At 48.0% G+C, this 18175-nt stretch overlaps 1 protein-coding gene across 3 annotated transcripts in view; it reads left to right on the forward strand.

The window, feature by feature from the left end:
• The window catches only part of Irak2 (interleukin 1 receptor associated kinase 2), a 56237-nt gene that overhangs the window by 28428 nt on the left and 9634 nt on the right, over positions 1-18175 (forward strand). For 2 of the 3 annotated variants that reach the window (XM_021637648.2, XM_060383943.1), the window contains 8 exons: positions 409-552; positions 4803-4909; positions 6891-7091; positions 7174-7238; positions 9794-9908; positions 10599-10708; positions 12890-13085; positions 16084-16146. In XM_021637648.2, coding sequence (XP_021493323.1) covers positions 409-552; positions 4803-4909; positions 6891-7091; positions 7174-7238; positions 9794-9908; positions 10599-10708; positions 12890-13085; positions 16084-16146 — 1001 coding nt within the window. The remainder of the gene's footprint in view (positions 1-408; positions 553-4802; positions 4910-6890; positions 7092-7173; positions 7239-9793; positions 9909-10598; positions 10709-12889; positions 13086-16083; positions 16147-18175) is intronic. The other variant, XM_021637649.2, reaches the window with a different exon arrangement.

An 18175-nucleotide genomic window follows, 5' to 3' on the forward strand; every position in this document is an offset into this window, starting at 1 on the left:
ATTCTCTGTAAGAACAGTAATTGCTCTTAACTGCTGAGCCATCTCTCTAGCCGGAATGGTCTCCATCTTGTAGGAGGTTCACAGATCAGATGGAAAGTGACTTTTCTGAAGCTGCACAACTCACCAAGTCAGAAGCTGTGTGTGTATGTGTGTGTGTGTGTGCGTGTATGTGTGTGTGTGTGTGTGTGTGTGTGTTTCAGAATGTCAGAGCCAAACCGTTTGATCGTCACAGCCCATCGCCCCAGTGGACAGATGGGCAGGCCATGGCTCAGACAGGAAAAACTCAGGAGGTGCAGTGAGAATTTGTACTGAGGCAGGGTTGAACCCCAAGCCCCTGACTTCCGGATCTGCCTCTCCATGGTTCCCCTGGTCATGGAAAATAACAGTGTCTTTCATACCTCATTCCAGGGAAGCCACTTCCTGAGAGCACTTCTCCCCTCCCAGCCTTACCAGAGGCTATGAGACCAGGGCCTGTGGCTGCTTCTGCAAGAAACCTCAAGGAGGAACAGGAAAGGAGTCAGCCTGCGGAACCCGGCTCCTTTCTGGACACAGGTGCTCTCCCTTCCCTTCCTCTGCCACTTCTGAGTTTTATTTATTTTTATTTTATGTGTGTGGGTGTTTTGACTGAAGGCATGCATAAGGACTGTTTGTATACAGTGCCTCTGGAGGCAGAAGAGGGCACCAGATTTGCTAGAATCCCCTAGGGATGGTGGTACGCCACTATGGGTTCTGAGAATCAAACCCAGGTCTTCTGCAAGAGCAATCAGTGCTCTTAATTGCTGAGCCATCTTTTCAGCCCCATAGGTATTCTTAAGTTATTTTGTGTGTGTGTGTGTGTGTGTGTGTGTGTGTGCATGAAAACACATTGTACAGTGAATTAGAAAAGAGGAAATATCTAGACATGGTGGTGTCTGGCTGTAATCCTAGCTATTTGTGGATCTGAGGCAGGAGGATGTTGATTTCAACTGTATTCTGGGCTATAGAACTGGGTGGCTGTAATTGGGCTTTGCTCAGAAGGCTGAGGGCCGGGGATCCCTGTGGCCTGTGGCAGAGCATCTGCTTGGCACGCTCAGGGCCTGGTTTCGATCCCCAGCACCAAAACCTCCCAGTCCCTAAATGAGGTAACTTTATAAATGTCATTTTTGGAAGGGGAGGGAGAACTGAGGATGCAACCCTGGGCTTTAGGCTTGGAAGGCAAGTGCGCTACCAGTGAGCCACCCCTCCCTATTATTTTCATCAAAAGAAACACTAAGGATTTGCTCCAGGTGACTCAAATCGTGGGACTTGAGCACTCCTGCCCCTCATACAGCACATGCCATCCAAGACTTCTCCAGTGCTCATGTCTCCTTCCCTGTGGCCCGTGGCCTGCAAGCTCAAGATCCCAAACCCATGAGATGTAACTCCCTGAGGGGCCTGAAGCTAGCCAGCCCGGCATGGAGAAGCTACCCTTAGGGGCTTGGGCCAGAGGCTGACCCACTTGTGCTTAAATTCCCACTCAGCTTCCTCATCCCTCAGTTCCTCCATCTGTAAACAGGGTAAGAACAGAGGCCGTGGCATCCTGCTGCAGAGAATCAGGCGCCTCAGCTGGAAGGAGGTAGAGGTAGGAGGAGGAATGCATATTCTAGGCCAGCCGGGTTTCTTATGGGGGTCAGAGCTGGTGAGTAGCGACTTTCATGAGGTGCAAAGGAAATCTAGTTCAAAATAGTTCAGGAACCAGTGCTGTTCAAACTCTAGAGTCTGAGCCTGGGCAGTTTTGTTTGAGACATGTTTAAATACAGTACAACTTTGGGGAAAAAAAGTTTCCTGATGACAGTTATCACAATTAAGCTTAAGGAGTGAATATATTGAAACTCTTTTTCAAAGTACATGTGACCTCTTTCACAAGGATGGATTTGTTGTGGCATTGGAATCCACCAGGGAGGAACCAGAGACTTAGGCTCAATTCACATTTAGATTAAATGAGTCTATTCTTACAACTAGCAGAAGGACAGCAGCCTTAGAGCCAAACAGAAGGCTGTGTGGAAGGGAGGTTAAGGTGGGGTTTTAAGGCGGATGTCAGACAGGTGTGCATTACAGCTGCGCATGGAATCCACAGCTGGGCGGGAAAACTGTTTTGCTTCCTTCAGTTGTTTCCTACGTTTGAGCTATATAGTAATAAAAAGGCCATTTCATCCCTCTCCTACATCGCTAAGCAGGCTGTACAGAAGCAAAGGCAGCTGTCACTACCTCACAGAGCATCATCCTCTTCTTATCTCGCCTGCAGGCCACTCGGATCTCCCAGGCATTCCAGAGCCGCAGGTCAATGGCCCTTAAGGGGTGTGTACTTTCATATTAAGTGTCCTTAGTCATCACAGGGGACCTGTGTAAATTGTCAATTAGGTCTGAGCACTCCAGCTACTAGAATGGAGCATTTTGTTCTGGGCAGAGATAAACACAGTGCCATCAGGTTAGGGCTGGCTGTAAGGACCTTGAAGATTCTAGCTGCTCTGTGGTAGCGCACGGCTTTAATCCCAGGGAGGCAGAGGCAGACGGGTCTCTGAGTTTGAGGCTAGCCTGGTCAACTGAGTGAGTTCCAGTATAGCCAGGGCTACACAGAGAAACTCTGTCACCACCACCCCCAAAAGAAAGAGAGAGAGAGAAAAAAAGCAAGCAAGAAAGAAAGCAGCAAGCAAGCAAGAAAGCAAGCAAGCAAGCAAGCAAGCAAGAAAGAAAAAAGAATGCTAGGGAAGGATCTAGTGTGGTCTAGTCACACCTGGCGTCGGGTTGTGAGCGATAGGACCCTCTACAGTTTCTATAACCAGTTCCAGGCCAGGATTGCATGGTGAGACCCTATCTCAAAAAGGGAGAGACAGAGAGGAGGGGTGCTGTAGAGGCAGTTAGTGCTAGGCCAAGGGCTATTTCCTGTAACTGAAGATACTGAAGAAAGGGGAAAAATGTGCTGACCTGTGAATGACCCATGCCATAGTGCTGTTCCTTTGCCAAAGGGAGAAAGACAGTGAGAGGAGATGGGGGTGGGGAGAATGGAGAAGTCACAGGTGCCCCTCTCCGTACTTTCACCATCAGCCATTTTGTGGCTCACTTTGAGTGGCCCTGGGGAGCAGGTGTGCCTGGGCCACTTGGCCTGTCCCTGCAGTCCCTTCCACAGAAGCGGAAGTTACTCTTATTTTTGTAGTTGAGACAGGAGGAGCCATCTTTTCCCTTTTACTGAGGCCTGCCAGCCCTGGGAAATCCCCAGATTCCAGGCTCCTGTCCTGTCCGGGGGAAGCTGGTGTTTGTTTGAGGAAGTTTTTTTTATCGTAGAGGAAAAGTTGGGGCACAGAGGGTTTTGTTTTGGAGACTTTTATGTGGAGATGAATGGGCCTTGCAGTGTGTCCCTGTCCTATAAACGTGTGTATCACTCAGCAGACTGAAAGCCACACACTAGGCCCCTGGGAGCCAGCTGTGGTGACTGTGTGTGTGTGTGGTGTGTGTAATGTTCTTGGTGCAGTGGGGAGGGGGGAGCTGTGCGTGTGTGAGGTGTGTGGAGTTTGGTGTGGTTTATGGGTGTGGTGTTGTGTGATGTGGTTTATGGTTTATGTGGATATGGAGTATGTGTGTGGTATGTGTATGTGGGGGGGTGCATGTTATGTATGTGGTTTGGTGTGGGGTGTGTGTATATGTGTAGTGTATTCGCTGTGGAGTTTGGTGTGGTTTATAGGTATGCTGTGTATGTGTGGTTGCGAGTGTATGTTGTGTGTGTGGCATGGTGTGTCTGTGTGGTGTATGTTGTGGCATGGTACGTGGTGTAGTATGTCTAGTTTCTTATCATGATTCTGTGGAGTCTATACAAACAAAGCAGTGCACTGAAGACTGTACTGTTGTCCAGGCACCATCCATGGTCCATGGATACTTTGCCTGCTGTGTTACTCTGACTTGGCCCACCATCTGCCTTAGACAAGTCTTTTAAAACATTTAAAAATGGGAAATCCTGGCTGGATGGTGGTGGCACAAGCCTTTAATCGTAGCTCTTGGGGGACAGAGCCAGCCTGGTCTATAGAACATTCCAGGACAGCCAGGGCTACACAGACAAACCCTGTCACGAAAAACCAAAGCCAAAAACCTAAAACAAACAAACCAACAAACCAAATATAACAACTGACCAAACAAAAACAACAAACAAACCCCACAAGAGTAGAGTGTTCATGCTGTCATCAGACAGCTCCAGTGATGATTAGACTTCTGATGACCCAGTGGCCACTGAGGGGCTGGTTCCAGGACTCCTCAGGGTACCAGAGTCTGTGGATACTCAAGCCCCTGCTGCAAAGTAGCATGGTACATGCACGAGCGCCCCTTGGTTACTGGTGCTCACAGGATGGAGGTGTTTACTAACCAACTGTGCCTCGGTATTTCCTGAATGAGTTCCCCAGTACCCCTAAGTTCCCCAGTCCTTCAGGTGGCATGCTCCCTGTTGCCCAGTCTGTGTGACTCCTTCTGCTCCTGATCTTACTCTCCCCTGAGGAGTGCTCGGTGAATGGCATCTGCTGTGGGACCACTGTGGGAGCTTCTCTGTTCTCTGCCCGGCAGTGGGACAGCAGAGGGGTTTCCCCTGGGCTGCTCTGTACACCTCTCACTTCCTGCTCCCCTCCTGTCATTAGAGATGATGAGTTGTATCTGTCTTAAGATGTCACCAGGCTCAAATGTACGGACACCCAAGGAGCTTGTCGGTTGGCACATGGTGTCGGGAGGTGACAGCACTGATTGAGAGAGAAGGTTGCTTTGGGATGAGTCCCAGGCAAGAGTGCTGACCCTGTCATCCTTTCCAGGTACCACCGCGGCTGGGGTCCGGCTGCAAGCCTCTCACCAGCTTCCATGCAAGGAGGATGCCCCTTGTTCCCTACAAACTGACCTGCCTGACTCCTCCCAATCTAAGGTAAACCCACTCTTTGCTTCTATCCCAGTTGTCCTGGCTTGTGGTCCTCTTAGAAACACAGTTTCTTTATTCCTTAAGACTAGTGTGGGGGTAGGGAGGAGGAGGAGGAAACCCATGAACATCTCTCCACGCTTCTGAGACTTGGGTTCTAAGATATGATGACGTTTTACTCCTCTGGATACTTTCAACCCTTATTTGTTAATGCTCCCGGATAGTGTTGTAACTGTATTAGTAGTAAGATGACTGTCATTCCACACTGGGTTAGAAATGAAAGCATCAGGCTGGGGTGAAGCTCTGTGGTACAACCCCCGGGGGGGAAAAAGGGAAATAGTTCTTTGCTCTTTTTGAGACAGGGTTCCATGTAGCCCAGACTGGCTTCAGACTTGCTGTATAGCTGAGGATAACCTTGGACTTTGGATTCTCCTGCCTCTGCCTCCCAGGTTATTGGCTAACAGGCACGTGCCACCATACCCAGAATTTGTATTCGATAAGGATGGAACTCAAGGCCCGTGCATGTCAGGCAAGCATTCCATGAACTGAGCTGCTCCTTATTTACTTTCGAGACAAATAAATAAGCTCAGTCTGGATTTGTGAATCCTCCCACCTTTGTGTCCCAAATGCCGTGATCATAAGCATGTGCAACCATGCCCAGATCTTTCTTGTGAGTTGAAAAGATAAAGCTTGGAGTAGTGGCACAAGCCCTTAACCCCAGCACTTGGAAGGTAGAGGCAGGCAATTCTCTGTGACTTAGAGGCTACCATCGTATACATAGTGAGTTCCAGGCCAACCAGATCAACATAGTGAAACTGTTTTTTTTTGTTTGTTTGTTTGTTTGTTTGTATGTTTGGTTTTAGTTTTGTTATTTGGAGACAAAGTTTCTCTGTGTAGTCCTGGCTGTCCTGGAACTTGCTTTGTAGATCAGGCTGGCCCCAAACTCAGAAATCCACCTGCCTCCTGAGTGCTGGTGTTAAAGGTGTGAGCCACCATGCCTGGATCAATGAAACCATGTTTTTGTTTTTTGTTTGAGATGTGAAAGGTCTCTATGTTCTTGAGAAGTTATGGGTTTGGGCTTGGTACCTGGGAGAGAAAGCAGCAGTTCATGGGGCTGGTTAAAAAATGTCTTCTGAACCTTAGTTAATCATTTCAGAGATGGTTGAGTCATTGAGAACCTTAGTCCCAGCCAGTGGAGGAAAGGCAGGCAGGTCTCTGAACATTTGAGGCCATCCTGGTCTACATAGAGTGTTCAGGGTAGCCAGGGCTACATAGGAAAACTCTGACTAAAAAAAAATAAAAATAAAAAGTTTCTATTAACATTTGATTTTTTTCATCTTTTTGTTTTTTTTTGCACATCATCTTTAAAATTTAATTCTACATTTATTTATTTATTTATTTATTTATTTAGTCTGTCTGTATATACGTATTTATGGGTACATGTGAGGGCGTGTGTATGCTATAGCACACATGTGGAGTTAGAGGACAACTTTCAGGAGTTTATTATTTATGTCCTGGGATTGAACTCAGGTCACAAGGCTTCTCAAGAGCCTTTACCTAGTGAGCCATCTTGCTGACCCCATTCTCGTTTTTTGATAAACCCCAGTGTATCTAATTGGCAGGAGACAGGTTCATCTTTAACTGCCCATTTGTCTCTAGAACTGTTTTCTAGAACTATTAATAAAGACTTATGTAACTTCAAAAATAAAAATTTCTGTGCACCTGTATTTGAAAAGGGGGCTTCTCTTCATGGTTCCATATATGCCAATCTCCAAAGCCCTGCTTAGGGAATTGTGTGGTTATTTGAACGTACATATCACTTGACAGAACTCTGGAGGCCTAGAGGGTGAAGGTATAAGGGCAGGCCTGTGGTATTTTTGTTAACATGTATAGCGAGATGTGAATGCCCCTTTGTAATACAGGGTTTCCCTGGGGAGCAGGGAAGGCCAGCTCCCCTGGTCATCACCCATTCTTCTCTCTCAACTTCCAGAATCTCAGCACTTCCACGTCCATCCACAAGCAGGAGAAGCTTTTGAGTTTGCCTGCAGACAGGCTTTTCTGGAGTGAGGCAGATGTCATCCAAGCAACTGAAGACTTTGACCAAAGCCACCGAATCAGTGAGGGGACCTTTGCTGATATCTACCGGGGGGAAAGGCATGGTGTGGCCTTCGCCTTCAAGAAGCTCAGGGAGGTGAGCTGAGGGTATCGACAGGGAGAGTAGGGCCTGGGGCTGAGGCTGGATGGATCTTCAGGGGCTGTATGTTTTCCCACAGATGGCCAGCTCGAGTCCAGGGTCTCTGGACAGGTTCCTGCAGGCGGAGATGCAGCAATGCCACAGGTAAGTCTCCTGTACAGAGCCCCTGGCCCGATGATGACAGCAGGCAGCGCAGTACCTCCTGTGTGCCAGGCAGGCGGTTAGCGCAGCCATTATTGTTTTAGGCTGTTTTCTATGGCTGTCACTGAGTTGTCACAGAGAGGGTAGATTCTAGAGCACAAGTTTGCTTATTTCATGGTTCTAGAGGTGGGAAGTCAGAAGGCACCTAGTGAGGCCTCCCTCAGTGTGGGTACCACAGCAGTGGGCAATACACAGTGAGTCTTGTATAAACTGCACCTCAGTCTATACAAGAAGTACTCATGGCCTCACCTAACCCTAATTACTCCTAAGCACCCTGCCTCCAGATACCTCTGACTATAAATTTGGGGGTTAAGTTTCCAACACACAAACTTTGGGGCACATGTTGAAAGTCATAGCAGAGACAAGCTCATTCCATCTTCACCAGAAGGCTACAACACAGATCCCAGGCCACAGTTGTACTAGGTATATAAGTTGGGGCCCAGAGAGTGTCAGTGTTAGACCCAAGACCACACAGCTAGTAAGTGGCAGGGTCAGAGTGTGTGTCTTTATGGGCTGTGTCCAGAGTCCATGTTCTTTTTATGCAGCAAATATATGCTTGGGTTAGAATGCTCAAGAAACCTTGGCTTGTTCTAGCTTCTTTCATGTATGGAGAAAGAGACCCTTCCTATCCCATTTTGAAACAGGCAAACGGGCTGGTCGTCTGATGGCAGACCCATCTTAACACTAGCTTTCTAGAACTAATCTGCCTCTGTGTGTGTTGTATAGCCTGAGAGAAAAGAATGGCTTTTATTTTTAAATTTTACTCTGTTTTTTTGAGACTAGGTTTTGCTATGTAGCCTGGTTGGCCTGGAACTCTCTCTGTAGACCAGGCTGGCCTCAAACTCAGAGATCCACCTGCCTCTGCCTTCCAAGTGCTGTTATTAAAGGTGTGTGCCAGTACAATTGGATGGCCCAGTTTTTATATTTTAAGGTGGCTGAAACAAACTAGAAGAAGAATATCTCAGGGTCCATGGACACGAGATGACATAAAGTTTTATTGGAACACGGCTCCATCCACTAGTGTCCGCTAGTGTCTATGGTTCCTTCTGGACAGAGCACACAGTAGGACGGTTGCTTTAGTATACAGTCTGCGGAGAATACATGTTTACTAACTCATTCTTCATAAGCTGCTTGCAGGGCTGGAGATGTAGCCAGGCATGAGTAGGGCCCCGAGTTCTAGTCCTAGCAGCTCCCTGCCTCAATGCCCTGCAAAGATTACAGGTGTAAAGTATTAAAGCCTTCAAAGGTTCTCTTTGTTGGAGGCAGAGGCAGGTGGATCTCTGTGAGCTGTCAGATGTAGTGATTTTCTAATTTTTATTTTGGAGTTTGGTGGCATTTGTTCCTCTTGGTACTGAAGACTAAGCCTGGCTAGGACTTTCCATATGCTTGGTAGCTTGATCCCTGAGCTAAAGCCTTGGCCCTCTTTTTATATTGCTTCAGGTTTTCACTAGTTTCTTAGTCTTTTTAGAACTTGTAATTCCTGTGCCTCAGCTTCCTGGGTCCTCCAGCCCTAGTTTGTTTTTTTTTTTTCTTTCCTCTCCTTTTTTTTTTTTTTTAATTTTTTCTCAAAAAAAAAAAAGAGAAAAAATTTTCTCTTTTCTTTCATTCTTTTTTTCTTTCATTTTGTAGCTCTGGTTGTCCTGGGACTCACCATGGAGACCAGGCTGGTGCCAACTCACAGATCTATCTGCCTCTGCCTCCTGAGTGCTAGGATTAAAGTGGTGCCCCACCACATCCGGCTAGCTTGTTTTTTCTTAATGCTTTCTCTAGTCACACATGTGAAAGAACGCACACGTGTGTGTAACCATGTATACACTCGTTTTATGGAAACCAGACATGTAGTTTTGCCCTCGCTTCAACTCTGTGCTCTCCTGGGCTCGGTGGTCTCTCCTACCTTCATTAGTAGCACAGGCTTTGCCATATTACAGGGAGTGCTCACTTGAAGCCAGGCAGCCCCCTGCCTCATGGTGCAGTACAGACAGGCACGCAGATGACTAGTGAATGAGACAGGTGTGAAGTGACGTAGAGCACAGGAAGGCAGCAAGATCTGGCATGAGGCCATTTGAGCCAGGGAGGTAGGCTGGGCTGTGACCTCAAGAAGGGTGTAGAAAGCTGTGTACCACAGTGCATGGTGATTCTGGGTGGTAGAAGAGAAGTGTCCTTTGCCCAGAGAGGCACGTGGATGGCTCACATGTGGAACATGAGATGGGGCCAGAGCTACGAGGAAAGCCGAGAGGAGGAAGGTGACTCAGACAGCGGGAGTCCCCAAGTTAAACCAACCTGAGGCGGGTGTGGCGGCCTCGAGCAATTTAAACATCCTTCAGCCTGTTCCCAGAAGTGGGGTGGGGACGGTGCTGGACTGCACAGCAGGGAAGTAGGACGAGGCCATCAGGGTCCAGAGCCTGTGGCACCTGGGAGGTGGCTGGTGGCCTGAGCTGGGAAGGGAGGGTCTGGCTCTTGCTGTTTGATGGCTGACTGTCCACCGGTGCTGGGTTCAGATGCCGCCACCCCAGCATCCTACCACTGCTGGGCTTCTGCACTGGAAATCGGTTCCATGGGCTCATCTACCCCTACATGGCAAATGGCTCTCTGCAGGACAGGCTCCAGGCTCAGGTAAACTCAACCACTGGGTCGTGGGTTGTGGTCAGAGAGTGGAGCAGATAGCTCCTGCCCAGGGGTCAAGTTAAGGTCTCAGAAGTGTGTGAACTTTCTTGAAAACTCAGAAAACCCTCAATACAGACATGGATATATACCTTTAATTTCATTTCATTTTTATTTATGATTTTTTTTTCAAGACAGGATCACTGAACTTTTGATCCTCCTGCCTTTGCTTCCCAAGTGCTAGGGGTCCAAGCATGAGCTACTGTGCCTGATTTATGCAGTGTTGGTGACTTGAACCCAGGACTTTGTGGATGGTAGCGGACAGTTTATAACTGAACTACATCCCCAGCATCCCTCCTCTTCGTCCTCCTCCTTTTGCTGCCAAGATCAAATCTAAGACTTTGTACAAACAAGGCCAGTGCTCCGGAACTGAGCTGTATCCCCAGCCCTACATTTCCGGTTCATACTTGAGGAAACTGAGGCTCAGAGGCCTTCAAGTATCTTTCCCAAAGTCACACAGCTCATGTGTGTCTGAGGTTGAATATCCAAGTAGGTCTGTCTGATACAAATACTATCATTTCTAGCCAGTGCATCACACTTGGCTGAGACTTGTGACCAAGGATGGATTCAAAGGAATAGAAAGGCTAGGAAGCTTTGGAATGGTGCAGGAGTGACCCTTTCTGTTCCTTCTCTTTTTCTTAGGGCGACTCAGACCCGCTGCCCTGGCCCCAGCGTGCCAGTATCTGCTCAGGGCTTCTTCTAGCCTTGGAACACCTGCATAGCCTAGACATCATCCACAGCAATGTCAAGAGGTGAGAGGGCCAGATGAGCTGGGCCTACTTTCCAGAACGAGAACGAGAACAAGGCCAACCCCTGCTCTTGCTTTCTCTCTCTTTCTTTCTCATCCCTCCTTCTTCTACCTTCCTCCCTTGGGGACCTTAGCTCTCTCCTTAGGCCCTCAAAATCCAGTAATTCTAAGGTGTGTTATCTGCTCACGCCCACCAGGCCACGCTGTCAGTCACCATGTGTGTGGCCTTTCTAAGTTAGTTTTCCCACAGGACACATCACCCTACACATTTGGCCCTCTACTCATGAGCCAGCCTGCATTCCGTCTGGGAGCTGTGCCCAACCTCAGCTGTTGAGCTCCCCGTTTTAAAATATTTTTCAGTACCCGCCTTGCCTGTGTCTGTTGGTGATGGGTTTTGACAGGGAGGTCTTTCTGTCCCCAGCAGCTTAGTGTCAGATGTCCAAGAGCAAGAGAACTGGTAGCATGGGAGAGATTCCAAAAGAGCATAAAACATTTAGCAGAAACAGCTCCACAACCATAGGTCCTGAGGTTCCTCAAGGTTCCCTTCCGTATGGCACATGCCAGCTCAAACGCTCTTTCTTCTCCTGAATCATATTTGATGGCACTGGCACCTGTGCTGAGAAAGGAACAGAGGGAGAAAGCTGGCCATTGACCCACTGCCCAGCTTAGCGGGTCTGTTGATTTCTGATTTTTTCTTTCTGTCTGTGTATGTGGTCTGGGGCTTGAACCTCAGGATTGAACATGCCAGGCATGCTCCGCCACCAAGCTGCATTCTCATTCATTTGCAGTTTCTTTCTTTCCTCCCACACTAATCCTCATCCCCAGGATTGCACGGTTTCCTGGTTCCCCATTCCTCTTCTGCTTCCCCACATTATTTGATCATGGAACTATCTCCCCATGTTGCAGGTCATCGTGATTTGTTGTGAGTTTTCAGTCTTGCATTGAAGTGGCTTATATACTCTTAATGGTAGATATTGGAGTAGCTGGATATTAGAAAAAGAAATTTTAGGCTTTTGTTTTTGTTTGTGTTTATTGAGACAAAGTCTTTCGGCAGAGCAGAACTGGCTTGTAACTTACAGTGTAGTCCAGGCTGACCTGCAGCTCACTATAGCCTGAGTTGGCCTTAATCTCACAACAGTCCTCCTATCTCCATTTCCTGAGTTCTGGGATTAGGATGTGAGCTACCACTGTGTCTGGCCTGGTACCTTCTTTTTCAAATACTGTTTGGTGGGCCAGTGAGATGGCTCAGTGGGTAAAGACGCTTGCTGCCAAGCCCGATGGCCCTAATTTGATCCCTTGAGCCAAAATGATGGAAGGAGAGAGCCAGCTTCTGCAAATTGTCCCACTGAGCTCCCCTCGAAGGATATGGCATGCATGCCCCCCCCCAACAAATAAATGTAACAAAATATTGCTAAGGTTAGTTATGTACATGAAGTTTAGGTTTTTGTCCCCACCACCTCAGGAATTCTTTCTGAAAGAAATTAACTCTCTCCAACTATGACTGGATCAAATGATATTTTCATTTTTCTCTTTGAACTTTAAAAAATGCTCCCAAGCTGGGTACAGTGGTACACGCCTGTAATCCTAGCACTAGGGAGGCAGAGGCAGGCAGATCTCTGTGGGTTTAAGGCTAGCCTGGTCTATAAATTGAGTCCAGGAAAGCCAAGGCTACACAGAGAAATCCTATCTCTGAAAAACCAAAAATAAATAAATAATAAAAAGTTAAAAAAAAAAAAATGCTCCCTTTCCCTGAAACCTGAGCAAACTGAGCTATAAAGGGTGCCTAAGTTTGGATTTGCAGGTGAGGCCAGCGCCTGTAGTGGGAACACTTTGGAAGAGTCTAGGCCAGAATGAGCTGTGCTTGGCCTGTTCTGCTGGCCAGGGCTGACCTCTGCGGAAGTGGGAGTCTGCATCTCTGGTCTACTTTCTTGGGGACTCTCGGCTAATTTTTAACTCTATTTCCATTTAGTGGGGTGAGTGTGCTCCCAAGGCCCTTCCCATTTAAAAGGGCTGGCTATTTTATGTTGCGGATCTTCAGTGATCAGCTCCCCCCACCCCCAACATACACACACATACACACTCACAGGGCTGACATTGCCCACTGCTAAATTGTTTGGCCAAAGTGTCTCCATGGCAATGTCTTCTTCCCAGAATTCAAAGGTCCTCTTCACTTGCTTTCCCACAGTGCTAATGTTTTGCTGGACCAGCATTTGAACCCCAGGCTGGCTCATCCAGTGGCTCATCCATGTCCTGTCACTAAAAAGACCAAATACACTGTAATGAAGACCCACGTGTTCCAGGCCTCGGCTGCATACCTGCCTGAAAACTTCATAAGAGTGGGACAGCTGACCAAGCAAGTGGACATCTTCAGCTGTGGAATTGTAAGCGTTTCCTTCTCTGCCCCCAGGCTGTCTTTAAGCATGGGGCTTTCGTGGAGGTACAGCCAAGGCTGCCAGACTGTGGCCTGCAGGCCAGATCGGAAACAAAGCCTACTGGGGAATCTTTTAGAATCTTTGCTTTATTTGCTTTTAGTTTGTGGGTGTGTGGTTTGTGTGGGAAGGGGGGTGGGTGTGTAGGTCAGGTGTCATTTTTTTTTCTTTGAGACAGGGTTTCTCTGTGTAGCCTTGACTGTTCTGGACTCACTTTGTAGGCCAGGCTGGCCTTGAACTCACAGCCATCTGCCTGCCTCTGCCTCCCAGAGTGCTGGGATCATAGGCGTATACCATTCCTGGCTCAGGTGTCAAAAAAAGGTATACAGGTATATACAGAGACTGTATATGGTTGTTGAGTCTGTGGGCTGTGAACGTTATCTCTCAGCTTCTAATTCCCATCACACCGTTGGCCTACTCACCCATGTCTCCGTCATGCTTGTTCATCGCTCTCTACTTGTCTTTTCAACACCCATTTACCATTCCATCATAGTCACTCATCTAGTCTGTCCATCCACCTCTCTGACACGCTCCCTGCCCATGACGGGTGCCAGGTGCCCAGGGCATACGGTGTGGTCCAAGCCTGATAGTCCGCTCAGTTTATCTTTGCAACACACCGACTACTTTTGAAGTCTACGGGGCTGGGGAGTTAACAGGGCTTAGAGGACAGATAAATTTGGAAGACACTGTTGAGCAAAGCCAAGCAGATTTTCCATTATAGAGTTAACAAGATCCTGACTCCTTGACCTGAGCTCACCAGAGAATGCTTTGCAGGCTTTCCCAACTTCACTTGAGGGTGGAAGCTTGCTTTCTTGGTGTGTCTTTCTGCCTCAGTGTTTCACAGAACCTGCTTGGGAAATGCTGTCTGTTGCCTGCAGCCAGACTCAGACTGCCACACTCAGGCCTCTGCCTCTGTCCTCCTCCCAGCCTTGAACTCTGTGCTTCCTCTCTGTGACCACAGTCTCCTGTCTGTTCATATCTGCTTCTGACACCCTCACTGGGCCACCCTCTGCTCTCAGCTGGATCTCTGTGTACCGGGTTCGGTTTCCTTCTGCCCCTGGCTGACTACTCTGCTGGTTCCCATGCCTGTCCCTCCCCCCTCAAAGTTCCTGTGAGTACTTCACTGAGGCCAAGCAGCCCTACTTGAGAACCGGTGGCTCTCTAATAGGGGAGACAGAGGGAGTTCCAGGAGAACCGAGGTAATTTAGGAAGACTGTATCTCAAAACGATCAAAATAGAATAAAACAAAGGAAAACAAAAGAAAAAGTCAAAACAAACCAATAGGGCAGACCCCCTAGCCACTAGGCAATATGGCCTAGCCCAGTCCAATTACTTCACCCGTGTAACACCTGCCCACCCCATGTCTGGACCTCAGTTTGCCTTCTGTAAAATGGGGTTCATGGTGCTTCTAGAGAATAATGGTGCTGGGAGTGGTGGCATACATCTTTAATGGAAGCATCCCAGGGCAGGGGGTGATCTCTGTGAGTTCAAGGCCAGCTTGGTCCACAGAGTGAGTTCCAGGGCAGCCAGGACTATGTAAAGAGACTTTTTCACAAACAAACAAATAAATATAAGTTTTACAATAGAGTAATGGGATGCTATATGTAAATGGGTATTATAGTAGTGTGTGTGTGTGTGTGTGTGTGTGTGTGTGTGTGTGTGTGGCAGATGTGCGCACGCCATACTGCATGGTGTGGAGGCCAGAGAACATCTCTTTGTAGTTGTTGCTTTTCTCCTGCCACCTTGTGAGATTGAACTCAAGTACTCTAGCCCTGGCACCTCCCCACCCCCCATCTCAGGTTTTTTTGTTTTTTTTTTTTTTTTTTGTCCACTGAGGAACCCTTGTCAGGGACTTGTTCATTCCAGAACCACATGGCTGAGACAGAGGAGACCTCTGCCTATGGGTTTGTGTCCCCTGTTTGTCCCTTCCTGCTTGGCGGGTGTCTTTTCAACTGGCAGCAGCCCCTTTCTGTTGTGGCTCCCTGTGCTGCCCCCTCCTGGCCACTGCCAGCGCGCTCCTCATTACCTCAGAGCAGGGTGACCTCGGTGCCTGACCTGCTGCTAATGGCTCTGACCTGTGGCAGGAGGGTGTGGGAGAGACTTGACAGGAAGGGTAGGTGCCCATCAGGCAGCACAGCCGCTCCACCCCACGTGACAGATGCAGACTCTGGCCCAGGTTTCAGTTCCCAGCCCTGGGCTCACTGCTGGTGCAGGGTAGGACTGGGAGTTCAGGCCTCTCTGGATCCTCCCACTTCTGTGGCTTTTTTTTTTTTTTTTTTTTTTTAGACAGGGTGTTTCTGTGTAGCGTTGGGTGTCCTAGAGCTCGATCTGTAGACCAGGTTGGCCTTGAACTCACAGAGATCCATCTGCACCATCATCCCCGGCTCACTCCTGTGAATTCACTGTGGTTTTCTGCTGAGAATCCCATGAAAAGGCAGGCTTGCTCTTCACACACACACCACAGTTTTCCACCTGGGTGTTGGCTGCTCAGGGTTGTGCTTTTTTGTGAGTGAATGAAGTAGGGAAAAAAATCATGGTGGTATGGAAGGAGAATCAGGAACTCGAGGCCACCCTCAGCTACTGAGAAGTTCATGTAGTCCAACCTGGACTACAAAAGACCCTGTCTCAAAAACAAAATATGGGGCTGTCAAGATGGCTCAGTGGATTAGGATGCTTGCTGATGAGCCTGACAACATGAGTTCCAGCCCTGGACCCAAATAGTGGAAGAAGAGATCCACAAGTCACTTCCTCACCTCTACGCAGGTATCGTGACGCATGGATACCAACTCGTACATACACATACTCACACACAAATAAATACATTAATAAATAAATGTAATAATAATGACAATAATCAAAGAGAAAAGATGAAGCCTCTGTCACTGCCTGAATCTTCAGCTGACTGTGGACAATTCTAGACCCAGCGAACTCTGTGTTCTGTCTTATCCAGGTGTTAGCGGAGGTCCTCACTGGAATCCCTGCGATGGACAAGGACCGCAGTCCAGTTTACCTGGTAAGAGTGTTAGGATTTACTCAGTTCTGCTCGGTTGGCTGGTATCCTTGGGCACATGTCCATGTGGGCAGGGAGAGCCTCGTCCATCACATGCAAAGTTCTCAGGCCTCAGTCCAGAGCTATGGGTTGGCCACACCTCCCCACAGGGCAGCTTTGAAAGTACAGCAGCTGGCTGTGTACACAACTGAGCCATCCTTACTTTTGTTCTTTTGTTCTTTCTTTTCTTTTCTTCAGCGGTGGTGGTGGTGGTGGGGGTCTTACATTGTAGTCTAGCCTGTCTTTGACTTCTTGGCAATCCTCCTGCTTCAGTCTTTTCCCGAGTGCTGGGATTACAAGCGTGAGCCACATGTTCAGCGGCAGCCCTCCAGGGAGTGTTTAGTCTGTCTTAGCCTGCCTTGCTTTTCCTTGGTGAGTCCCTGAGGGCTCTATAAAGTGGGTCGTTTGTCCCATGCAGACTGTTTGTCCTTTTGGTTGGACTGATTTCGTCCTGTGGTTTCACTCTCTAGTTTCTTTAGTTTTCCTTGGCATTCCCTGGGTCCTGGGAGTTGGCTCTTGAGATGTGCCTCGGTTCGGGTTGCTCTTGTCCTAGCCTGTGTGCAGTGAGGACAATGGAGTCGCTGCTCCGCACACCATGAAGACCATGTTAGTCTTAGCTTCCCTCCTACTGGCTGCCAGATAAAATCTCTCTTCCCTGTAGGGTCATGAGGTGGGGCTCCATGAACTGCCCCTTCTCTTTGGTGGTAACTCTCTCTCTCTCTCTTTCTCTCTCTCTCTCTCTGCAAACCACTCACATGCTTCAGCTGTTACAACGCTAATTTCCCCTTCCTTGAATACCATTGCGTTTTCCCAAAGATAAATAGTTAAAAGGTCATGCTTTCACAGGACCGTGTGAGTACAGGAAGTGCCACGCTGGCACTAGTGGTCTTTACTTCCGGGTTCCCTGACGGTGTCAGACATGCTGTGCTCTCAGATCCTGAAACCACCTACTTTCTGGCTAGGCCAATGGAGGCACAGTGGAGCTTAGGTTGTTCTCTTATTTTTCCTCCCTCTGAGAGAAAATATTGACATATTGCGCAGCTAGCCTTGAACTCCTGGGTTCAAGCAGTGCTCTCGGCAGGAACTACAAGCCTATGACACCATACCTGCCTACTTTTTCTGTTTTTATTTATTATTATTTAAAAATGATATTTTTGGCTTTTTCAAGACAGGGTTTCTCTGGTGGTCCTGGAACTCTCTTTGTAGACCAGTCTGGCCTCAAACTTACTGGAATCTGACTACCTCTGCCTCCCAAGTGATGGGATTAAAACCACACCCGACCTAGTTTTTTTTATCTTATTTTTATCTATTTTTATTCTTCTCTCATAACATCCCAACCTCCATTCCTCCAAGTGCCCCCTCCCTTTTACCCCAGATCCATGACTCCTCAATTTCCCTTCAAAACAAACAAACAAGCAAAAAGCAAGCAAACAAACAAAAACAAAACAAAACAAAACAAAACAAAAAACCCCAGCACTCTTCCCAGGGATATCAACCTATCATGACGTAACAGATTACAATGAGGCTAGGCACAAACCCTCAGATCAAGGTTGGATGAGGCAACCTAGTAGGAGGGAAAGGGTCCCAAGCACAGGCAAAAGAGTCAGAGACAGGTTCCACTCTCACTGTTGGACCCACAAGAACACCAAAGCTACACAGTCATAGGGCATATGCATTGAACCTAGCTCAAACCCATTACCGGTTTGTAATTGCTGCTTCAGTCCCTGTGAGCCCCAATGCACCCTGCTTAGTTGACTCTGTGGGCTGTGTTCTCGTGGTGTCCTTGATCCCTCTGGCTCTTACTGTCTTTCCTTCCCCTCTTTTTGGGGTTCTCCTGGTTCTGCCTAGTGTTTGGCTGTGGGCCTCTGCATTTGCCTTCATCAATTGTTGGAGATGCCTGTCTGATGACAGTTGGGCTAGGCACCGATCTATGAGTATAGCAAAAAAGCATTAGGAATCATCATTTCATTGACTTTTTTTTTTTGCCAGCCAT

The sequence above is a fragment of the Meriones unguiculatus genome, chromosome 5 (genome assembly GCF_030254825.1).
Source record: "Meriones unguiculatus strain TT.TT164.6M chromosome 5, Bangor_MerUng_6.1, whole genome shotgun sequence".
Lineage (NCBI taxonomy): Eukaryota > Metazoa > Chordata > Mammalia > Rodentia > Muridae > Meriones > Meriones unguiculatus.